Source organism: Podarcis muralis, chromosome 17 (assembly GCF_964188315.1).
Source record: "Podarcis muralis chromosome 17, rPodMur119.hap1.1, whole genome shotgun sequence".
Taxonomy (NCBI): Eukaryota; Metazoa; Chordata; class Lepidosauria; order Squamata; family Lacertidae; genus Podarcis; species Podarcis muralis.
Window position 1 is genome coordinate 10,375,133 of NC_135671.1, and position 11,455 is coordinate 10,386,587.

Below are 11,455 nucleotides of genomic sequence, written 5' to 3' on the forward strand. Positions count from 1 at the left end.
CTCATACATTTTCCCATTAATGATTGCATATAGATGCTATTCAACTCTCTCGCTTTCCCCCAATAAACTGGTTGGCATGTTCCCAATGATTTTGGCAGGACTGGACTATTTTTCCTTCACTTTTCTCCTGTCATTAAAACAAGCTCCTTCAGTTATGTGTAATGCCTCAAGCGTAAGGGAGGTGGGTGAGAGTCCTGGATCCAATGATTTCTTAAAAAAAAAAAAGAAGAAGAATTTAAGTTAAACTTTAATTTAACAAGTTTAATACTTGAGTGTAACACACAGCTCTCGTGACTTCCCATTCCCCACCCCTGAGCACTGATCTTTGGAACAACTGGAGTTTTAAGACAATTTCAAACTCCAAAACAGCCACCTAAAGCATCTGTACAAGTAAAATTAAACTCCCTTTGCTTATATATGGCCATTTTTAAAAAATTAAGTTTGTGCCTAAGTTTTTCACAGTACAGTTGATCAGAAAACCTGCTTAATTTCCCTATTTAAAGGACAGGTGCAAACTTTTTTTTTTTTTTAAAAAAGTCCCAACCATGAGAGATATATGCATGTGCTTAACTTCCATGTGCAAATCAACGGGACTTAAAAGTGTTGAGCTTTCAGCTGGGTTGTGAGGTGTGGTGCCTTTTTCTGCACTGAAAGATGCTTACCACAGAAATTTTCATGTTTGGTGTTCCACTTTAATGTGCTTAATGTAGCAGAGACATTCGAGGTGGGGTGGGTGGGTGTAATATTGCCATCTTGCTCTGTTTGGAAGCTTCCCAGAAATACTTGCTTGGCTCTGTTGGGAAAAGAGTGTTGGACGACGTGGTCCAATCAAGCATAAGCAGTCCTTTCAATACCAGGTGCCCGTTCCATCTAAAGAGGAGGACATTTAATCCCAGTGAATTCAATGGAAATGTTTCCAAGCACAATTCAAAGTGCTGGTGCTGACCTTTAAAGCCCTAAACTTCTTTTGCCCTGTATACCTGAAGGAGCGTATCCACCCCCATTGTTCAGCCCGGACACTGAGATCCAGCTCTGAGGGCCTTCTGGCAGTTCCTTCATTGCGAGAAGTGAGGTTACATGGAACCAGGCAGAGAGGGCCTTCTCGGTATCAGATGTCAAGGATATAAACAACTGATTTTTAGAAGACATCTGAAGGCAGCCCTGTATTGGGAAGTTTTTAATGCTTGATGATTTACTGTGGTTTTATAAATCGTTGGAAGCCGCCAAGATTGCCTGGGGCAACCAAGTCAGATAGGCAGAATATTATTATTATTATTATTATTATTATTATTATTATTATTATTATTATTAAATTAACAACAATCACTAGTTTTAACCCCTTCACAATGAATAGGACAGTAAATGCATAACTTTGGATGGACTCTCTCTCTGTCTCTCTCTCTCTCTCACACACACACGTGTGCACCAACAAGCACCTCAAAATATTTCTTTTAAATTAAAGCTGAATAAACAGTTGTTAAAAATAAACATTGCAAATTTGAGGTTACTTAACGTGAATATACGTTTTGGTTTTCTTAATGGCCACAACAGCCCAGCCAAACTGAGGTATGAGTCAATCCGATTCAAAATGGAACTCAAGTTAGACATGAGAAAAGTCCCATCACATCCCTTTCAATAGGGTTTGGTTGTGACTGATGTTTGCTGAATTGCTCCCACTGTACTATTCCCACAAAAAGATGCAATTCAGCACAGAAGCTTCCTGGCTTACTTCTGTAAAATAGGACAATGTCCTTTACCCATAATGGCAAATTTCCATGCACACACAAGACATACAGTATAGGTCTGTGACGCTTTCGATTACATCTGTTCTTTTGGCTTGGGGAGGGAAATCTATGCATATATGCTGGGCTATATCCAAGTAACTTGGAGTAGACCCATTTGAAATGAATGCAACTTAGTCATAGTCACTACTTTCTATGGGTCTACTCTGAGCAGAACTAACACTGGATGCAATTTGTTATTTCAAAGGCAGGGTAGGGAGACTGATAGCATGTACAGTGTATTCACATAACTGGTAGCCTTCTCTGCCCTGGTTTTAAACTCCGAAGCATAGACCTAGCACAGTCAACCAGGGAATTATCTCATGGGACTCCCATTAAAATGAATGGGAGTTGTTCAAGAGCACAGTACTATTTAAGACTGCAGATCCCCTTCAGATCAACAATGGATTTCACAATAGAGGATTACGCCTTTGGTTTGTTTATTTTTTACTGTGGGTGGTGTGATTCTAAATAAAATAAATAAAATACAAGCGCTCTGTGAAATCATGAAGTCCCAAATGATAGGGTGGGACTTTATGATACATTCTAGTGTAGAGTTTCTCCAACTTTGTTTATGGTGAGCCCTCTTAAATCTGGAAGCATGCTGCCTACGATTTTCCCAAACAAAGATTTTTTTTAAAAAATCTACAAAAACAAGCCTGTATAACTTGTGATCCATCATTCTGAATACAGTGCAACAACTCCAAGATATAGATCTGTAAACTGCAATGATTTAGGCTGCAGTTTGCAAAAACTAGCCTGATGGGTCCTTAGGGTTCATTATGTCTATGGATTTTGCTTTGAGGTTTAGACCTAGCTCTCACACAAGATGGTAAAATCCCTGCCCAGACCGCACCACTTCAGCTTGCTAATGCTGGAATATATGACTAAATTCTCCTACTCACAAACAAACAAAACCCCAGCACATAAAAACTGGTTAGTGAGAAAACCATGATTATGATTAGCACGTAGGTAGATGCTTTTGCAGCCACAATTAGCCATGTGAGCCAGCATCTACATTCCGAAGTAGCATAGACCAGATACGTGCTTACCTTCTCATGCACAGCTTGAGATAATGAGGCCTCTCTTGTTTAAGGTTTTCTTTCTTTTTTTAAAGGATTCCAGTCAGAGCATCTCAATCAGCTTATGCTCTGGCTCAGTGAGATGGTTTGAGGGCTCCTGTTTAGAAGCCAGTTCCAAAACTTATGGAAGCCACTATAACTGCATTCATGCTGAAATCAGGCTAACTGAACCGTATAGGACTACAGGGCCAGCTTAAATATGACAGCTTTCTTGGAGTGTATTGCATTTCCATGTAGGAAAGAACATGTAAAGCACAAGTAGATTGGGACCAAACCGTCTGCATGCTCGCCCCCAATATAAATGCTGTCCATGTAGGAAATCTGTCATTATTTAAAGCATTCTCATGGTCTAAACTGCTCATCACAAACCAAACTGTTTCTGGACTGCACTACTACAGGTTTCAGTTATGGGATCACACATTTGAACACTCCATAATAAAATAAAAAATTGGAACGTAATAGAATGTTAGCATGCCTGCAGAAATGGCTAGTCTAGGAGCCATTTTCACCCTAATGGGCTTTTAACACACACACACACACACACACACACACACACACACACACACGCAGTGCTATTTTTGTAGAAAAGAGGTGCTGGAAGTCACCCTGAAAGCCTCCCTTGTTCTCTTATAATGGCAATGGCGCCCACTTAAGAGGGGCCAGAACTGAGTTCTGGTGGGGGGAAAAGCCCTGTACTTATGGTCTGCCTAGCCCAGGAAGAGTTTTAACCACATGATTAGCTATTTGTCTGGACCTGTTCTCGTTCTACTGAAAGATGCTAATATGAATAGCGCACTGACCACACCCCTTAATGTAGGAAGAAGTATGCAATGTGAGCTTTTAAAAAAGAAATTTGGTTGTTTTTATTTAGATACTTCAATAGGGATTTCAAAACTTAATTTAGGCACCAGTTTATCTTACAAAATTCCTGGCCATATATACATCCAAAATGCGGCCTGTCTGCACTGTAGTTAAGGGGACACGATTTGCTAGGAACTTCTCTTCCAAATATCCCTGTGAAGAAGATGGGAGGAGTACACGGGTAAAGCCATCCTGTTCTACAACTCCTATTCATTAAAAATAAAAATAAAAATGTGTTGGAGATGTTTCTTGTGGACTGGGCCCAAAAGGATCCACGGAGATAGAATCTATACTAGTCTAGAGAGTAAAGAAATGAAGGAAGAAGGAAGTGCAGTACTTCAAACTAGGTCTTGTGCACTAGATAAACATTGTGCTTGCTCTCAGCAAAGGAGAATCTTTTACATAATTTATAATAATAACAGTGGCTCTAACCTTTGAAAAAATGTGAAGCTACCTTGTGAACCGGATTAGTTGCTTTTGATCCAGTTACCTAGGGTGCAGGTTTTGCTTAGTTTTTAAAGGTATATAGTTTTAAATGTTCTAAGGCATTTTTTTTTTTTTTGCATTTTAGATTATACAAAGTGTGCAAGTCGAAACAACTTCAGATAAGAAAGTAGTGCAGAGAGGCTTTTTACCACTGTTGGACTTTTAATCTAAGGCTGCAGATTTTTGACTTTGCTCAGATCCTTAATCAAAAAATAATCTTCTGTACATCGCAAAAATAGGACAAAAACTGTTTTCCTTTAACACTGTCTCTGTTGATAACGCTCACATTCCACAGCAGTCTCCTAAAATGAATTATTATTAATATTTATATAGCGCCATCAGTGTACACGGCACTTTACAAAGTGATATAAGCAGCAGACAGGTCCCTGCTACAAGGAGCTTAACGAAGGGGTGGAATTTTAAATGGAATTCTGTCTTAATACATAGTAGCAAGAATAATAGGGGAACGATATGAGCTGAAGTGTCTCTCTTTCATCCCTCTGAACAGCTCTAAATTAAGCCTTCCTTTTTATGCCAGTGTTCCAAAAAATAAAATAAATTAATTGCCTTCCCTGTGCTACCTGATTCATTGACATTCTCTAGCAGACTGTGGGCTAAACCACCCACGGTGCCTGAGATTTGTGACCAGATCTCACAATGCACCTTTCTTTCATTTTAAAACAGGTGCAATTGGCTCTGAATTTGATAACTGCAGCTATGCTTGTATTGTGTGTGTGTGTGTGTGTGTGTGTGTGTGTGTGTGTGTGTGTGTGTTTGTGTGTTTCCCCTCTCGCCAGTTCCCAATTTAAATTGCCCTGGCTTTTAGCCTCACAGAGGGAAATTCCAGTATTCTAGAAGGGCTACGTAAGCCATTTTTAGGCGTAGGGCATTTAGATCAGAGAAATGATAAAGATGGAAACATTAAATGCTTTCCTCTTCCAGCACTGCTATTCAAAACAAGGCTGGAGCCCCTTGCCCCTGTTTAAAAGCAAAATGAATGTCATGAGAGTCGATCACGGGTCTCCTGTGTCACTCGTGGATTTGCCTCCAAAAGAGCATTTTTGGTGAAACTATTAAAATATCTAGACAAGAGTTTAGTCACTATAATCGGAACCTTTTTAATGCAGTATTATTATTTTCAATGCTCACCTGTTGAATTCTGTCAGAATATGTTGTTGTTTTTATAAACCATACTTCAAAGGAGTTTGGGTAACTCCGCTGAAAATTGTGACCATCAGTTAAGGCTGCTTAAAGCATATATAGATATATGTATATATTATGTATTTATATTTAAATAAAAACTTATTATTCAAGCTTCTCAGATTAATTAATTGGTAACACTAAAATGAAACTACCTACAAGAATAACTGGCTGCATGTGTACAAAATAGGATTAGACTGTTTTAAAACAAAATAAAAAATAAATATAAGCCCTGCTTTTGCATTAAAAACACAGAACCTGTTTACAAAAAGGAATGTATGAGACGATTTGGACTTTCCTTCTATTCAATATAGCATTTCTATTGTAGTAAAGGAACTGATTTGTTAATTCTACGTTGCAATGACTTTACCAAACATTTTCACTATAGACTTTTTGAAAGCTTTTACAGTAAGAAATTATCAACAAAAAGCAGGCACATTAGTGTACAAAAATGTTGCTGTTGACTCTCTCCCCCCCCCCCTTTTGAAAGTGCAGGTTTATCATGTGCATCTTACAAGACCAACAATGGTTTTAACTCTCACTGAATTTTAAACTTAAAACATAAAATCTCCCAGGAATACTGTAAACATAAGAGGCTTGGATCAAAACTGCTCTCGGTCTCTCTTCGTGGTTAGAAATATATTTGCTTGAGAGGGAAAGATTCATCCTTACATTTTGTGTGTGTTTTTCTTGTTCTGGCTGGCTTTCTAACGACACAATTTTGTAACTCTTAAAGCTGAGGCTATCATGAAGATTCATTTGAAAGGGGGGGGGGGGCGGCAGGTGTGTGGGTAAGCCAGGCTGATTCATTAAAACAAAGCAAAACAAATCCGAGCCAAATATGACTGTGTAAACCAACCCTGAAATGTTCACCATTCAATCAATATCGAAGAGACGGATGAAAAGATTCCACCAGACTAGGGGAAAAAAGGGGTAAAATTAAAAGGTACTAAAAGCATCATCCCCAAGTAGGCCCAGCCATCTTTAAGAAACCCAAGAGAAAAATGCACTTTGCTAAAACCTCTAGTATGTAGGTATAGATTTTAGTGATAGAACCAAAAGGAGCAGGAAAAGAGAAATCTCGACAAGGACATATTGGAGAAACCTCCAACAGGTTGCAAAACACTGGCAACTTTCTGAAACTCTGTTCAAGACTTCTCCATCAAAGAGGCGATGAAGAGAAAGTGTGCCTGGTCTTCAGAAAAACGAAGCCAAAGTGGTCTGGACCAATGTTTCAACTTGCCACCAGATCCGCCCCAAGAGCGTGCACCAGCCTTGTCTCATGCTAGGTATCTTATGGGCACCTTCCTCTTTAGACGGAGGGTTCTCGGAGGAGTCCGCACTACTACTACCACCTGTGGCTTTGGCCTCACCTTGTGCTACTACTGATCCTGCCAATAAAGTGTTCTTGCTCTGCCCCAATTCTCCTCCTGCTGCCCCTTTCGGTCCAGCAGGCCGATTGTCCAAAGGGCGCTGTCCGGTGGTGCCTAGATGCGGTTGGCACAGGGCTCCCTGGGATAGATTTCCTCGTAGGCCGGGGGCTGCTCGTTGGGCAACGGGTAGCAATAGGGGTAGGACACCTGGAGGTCGGGGTCCATGGGCGAGTAGCCCGGCAGCTCGACGGAAGGGTGGCCTCCGCAGTGCACCTCCACGCCCGCCTCGTCGAACACGTGGAAGACCCCGACGTTGATGTACGACACGGCCTGGAAGGCGCAATCGCCCCCGGGGGACACATCGGGGTCTTCGCTGGAGAAGATGGAGCCTTGGCTGGGGCGCTGCGGACGCCGTCCAACGCCGGTGCCACCGCCGCCGCCCCCGGGACCCCGTCGCCTTCTCCGCCGCCCGCCCGCCACGTGGTGGTCGTGCCGCCGCCGCCGCCGTCGCCGCAGCCCCCGCTGCTGAGCCGCCTTGTAGTTCTTGACCAGCAGCAGGTTGAGCAGCCCCAGCAGGCACTCGAGGGCGTTGAAGATGGTGGAGATGACCAAGCCCCGCTGGTAGTCGCGCAGCTTCTGGCAGCGCAGCGCCGCCGCTGAGCCGTCGGGGCTGCCGCCCGCAGGCCTGGCCCGGGCGGGCGCTGCTCCTGCTCCTCCAACTCCGGCCTGCAGGAGGCAGTAGTGCGAGTACTTCTTCTCCACCAGCGACACCGTGTCGCCGTCGATGACGGCGCCGGCGAAGGCGCTCAGCACGCCCAGCATGAAGACCAGCGCCCCCAGCAGCAGGAAGTTTTGGCGCCCGTTGGCGGTCGCCTTGGGCGGCGCCTGAGGCGGCGCTTGGGAATCCCCGCTCACCGGCACGGCCACCACCTCGCTGCCCCCCGCGTGGCCTCGAGGGGGCGCTGCGCCCTCGGCCGAGGCGCCGCTGTGGTCGTCGGGCTGGCGGCAGCAGAAGAGCGCGGAGCCCAGCAGCGAGAGGCCGGTGGCCAGCAGCAGCCCCGAGTAGAAGGCTCCGGCGGCGCTGCCGAGGCGGAAGGGCTCCCCCTTGAGTTCGGAGCCCAGCGAGAAGCACTTGAGGCCCACGGCGGCGGCGCTCAGCGCGCAGGCGAGCAGGAGGCAGCTGGAGAGCGCGGCGCAGGCTCCCCGGACACTCCACTTCATCCTCCGCGTCTCCTCCGCCGCCTGCGCCTCCTCCTCCTCCGCGCTGCCTGGCCTCGTCCGCCTCCCACCGCCTGCGCCTCCTCCTCCTTCGCCTCCCTCCTGTCCTCATCCTCCCGTGTCCTCCTCGGCGCCGGCGGCCTTTGCCGGGGAGGCGGCCGCCGCGCGCTGCGGGGACATAATGCTGCTGCTGCTGGCGGCGCCAAGAAGGGAGCTGTCCAAATGCTCCGACGACGACGACGACGCCGTTGCTCGGGCTCTCGCTGCTACCGCCACAGCGGCCGCCGCTACTGCTGCTGCTTGCCGCTTGCCGCCGCCTTCGCCTCTCTGCAGGCAGCCGGCAAGCCCGGCTCGCGCGCACGCTTCTCCCTCCCCGCCCCGCTGCCTCCCTCTCTCTTATCCAAGCGGCGGCTGCTGTTGCTGCTGCCGCCGCCGTCTCCCGCGCTCCGCCGCCGCCGCTGCTGGGAGCCAATGAATTATTGATGGCAGCAAGTTCCCGCTCGGAGAGGGGCAGCCACGCGCTCGACGGCAGGGGAGGGGCCGGGCCGGCGCAAGTGGGGCGCGCTGGGATGGCATGGGGGGGAGGGAAAGAGGTTTCTCTCGGTTTCTCCTCTTTGCTGATGCAGACCTCGTACCACCTCCCTCTCCCCCCACCCCCCACCACAAGGGCTCAGTAGCGCCGTCCATTCGCACCGAACCGGGAGGAGCGCGTCGGTGGGCAGGTGGGCAGAAGCGGCGCGCGCGCCGGGGGCGCACTGGAAAGTTGGAGAAAGGTCAGCCCGAAGATCTTTCCCTCGAGGGCACCACGAGCGCCGTCGTTTTGCGCGTCTTCTCCCCCCTCCCCAAAAAGTGGTAGGTCCGTGCCTTTCTCCCCCCCCCCCACCCCGCCTCTCTTCTTCCACCCCCAACTGAGGTGAGAACTTCGAAGTCTCCTGCACCTGGCAAAGTCCTTCGCGCCCGAAAGGAGGCGCCCGAGTTACCTCAGCGAGAGAGGCTTTCCGCCGGGTTGCAACGAAACGCAGCCCCGGGGAGCGGAGTTAGCTTTGGAAAATAAAAAAAAAGTGGGTGGGCGCGTGGGGAAGGGGGCCTTTTCATTCATCAGTAACGTGGTGATGAATCTCCGCTGCCTCCTCGGAGCTACACCTGTAAAGCGCGGAGAAGAGGCAAGATTCCCGCCCCTTCGAAGGAGCTGGTGGCGTTGTCGCGAGTTATTTTGATACGCGCCGCTGTCATTTTTAGCACCGAACTAACAGGCCGGGGGAGGATGTTTTAGAAAAGGGCGAGATGGGATGTAATTTAAGCAACTGGGAAGAAGCGGAAATTGGCGAGCGGCAGGAGGCGTCGGGGAAATCGGGGCCGAAAGTGCTGGTGAAGTTTAATAATAATAATAATAATAATAATAATAATAATAATAATAATACATTTTATTATGTATTATTAAAATTATTTTATTATTAGCCCCTAGTGCTCAGGTTGTGCTATCAATGGCTCTCTTCCGCCTCCCCTTTGCGGTGCATCTCTTTGCACGCTTTCCTCTTGGGGTGGGGGGCACTAGCCCCCCTGAACTCGGGGGGGGGGGTCTTTCTTCGGAGTAAGCATGCATAATATTGGGGTGCACATCTCCCTGGAGTTGCTGGTGACCAAATGATGTTTTATTTACCGTCCCTCATTCTTCCTTAAATGATGATGATGATGATGATTTTACTCTTTCCCTATAGCTAATAGCTGTTGCGCGCTCTCCGGCTGGCTGGTGTTTGGCAAGAAATGGATGGAGCAGGAGCAAACAAGCGAAAGCAAACGCCCGTGGAGGAGCCTATAAACAGGCTTCTGTCTGGGCTCTGCTGCCCCCCTGAGCATCGGGCTCCAGGGGGAGAGATGCGTGTGTTTGAAAGCAGAGGGAGGCGAGGACCAAGAACTGACTAGCAGGGGCGCTTTCCATCTCCCAAGCATCGCCTGTCAATTAAAAAGGAACCGTGGAATCAACATGGGGAGGTGACGGAAGGCTTTGCGCTCCTGACAGGGTGGCCACGTAGAATCCGCTTTTGCTGCGCTTCGGGACTTGATCTCTTTCCTTCTCCCTCCTCCAGAGATTTTGATCAGGAGCTTCTGCTGCTTAGCAGTCGGAAGAGATCAGCTCAGTCTCTTCGGCACATTCCTTTCCCTTGCTGGGATTAAAAAAAAGGAGAAGATACCAAGCGGTTTTCATACCAGCAATTACTCAGCATGCCGAAGACCTTAAACTCCCTTTAATCCAGTTTCTCGTTCACATGGAAGGCAGAACAGGAGGAAGGAATATTCCCCATTAAAGAAGCGGTATATGCAGCCCCTGCTCCACAGTGGAGTCCCCCCCCCCCCAGCATTAACAGCTGATTTTATTTGAGGTTGATTTGCATTTCAAAGCTCACATGCAACGGAGTTGAGTATTTAATAGCTGGCTGTTTATTAGATTTCATTTTAGAAGCCTGCCAAATACTAATACAATGATGACAGACTGACTTCGAGGCTGAATTTCACATTTGGAGTTCAGTTCAGTCGAAATATCTAATAAAAAAAAAGTCCACATTCAACAGCTGGATATTACAATTGGAATTTTTCAGACCTATAAAGAAAATACAGCATAGACAGAGGTTTTCAGTCACCAAGAGTTATTCTAAAGGTGCAGAGGGAGATATTACCCATAGAATCATAGAACTGTAGAGGGACCCCGAGGGTCATCTAGTCCCACCCCCAGCAATGCAAGAATCTCGACTAAAGCATACATGACATGACCATCCAACCCTCAAAGGAAGGAGAGTCCACCACCTCCTGAGGGAGTCCATTTCGCTGTCAAACAGCTCTTATTGTCAGAAAGTTATTCCAGATGTTTAGTTGGAATCTCCTTTCTTGCAACTTGAAGCTATTGGTTTGGGCTGTACCCTCCAGAGCAGGAGAAAACATAAGCTTACTCCATCTTCCACGTGGCAGCCCTTTAGATATTTGGGGATAGCTATCAACTCTCCACTCAGCCTCCTTTTATCCAGGCAGGGTATAAAACAAACATACCCAACTCTCTCAACTGTTCCTCATAAGGCTTGGTTTAATTAAGTGCAAGTCAGGTTAAGTAAACCTTAAGTGAGAAGTGACAGCAGCCATGAAATTAAAAGACACCTGCTTCTTGGGAGAAAAGCAATGACAAACCTAGACAGCATCTTAAAAAGCAGAGACATCACCTTGCCAACAAAGGTCCGTATAGTAAAAGCTATGGTTTTCCCAGTAGTGATGTATGGAAGTGAAAGTTGGACAATAAAGAAGGCTGATCACCGAAGAATGGATGCTTTTGAATTATGGTGCTGGAGGAGACTCTTGAGAGTCCCATGGACTGCAAGAAGATCAAACCTCTCCATTCTTAAGGAAATCAGCCCTGAGTGCTCACTGGAAGGACAGACCCTGAAGCTGAGGCTCCAATACTTTGGCC

General features: G+C 46.7%; 1 protein-coding gene across 1 annotated transcript; it reads right to left on the reverse strand.

The window, feature by feature from the left end:
- Positions 1-234: 234 nt before the first annotated feature.
- On the reverse strand, positions 235-8,533 carry TMEM271 (transmembrane protein 271). The gene has a single exon (XM_077921028.1). It carries the CDS (start codon positions 8,002-8,004, stop codon positions 6,898-6,900), a length of 1,107 nt encoding a protein of 368 aa, XP_077777154.1. The 5' UTR covers positions 8,005-8,533; the 3' UTR covers positions 235-6,897.
- Positions 8,534-11,455: the final 2,922 nt, after the last annotated feature.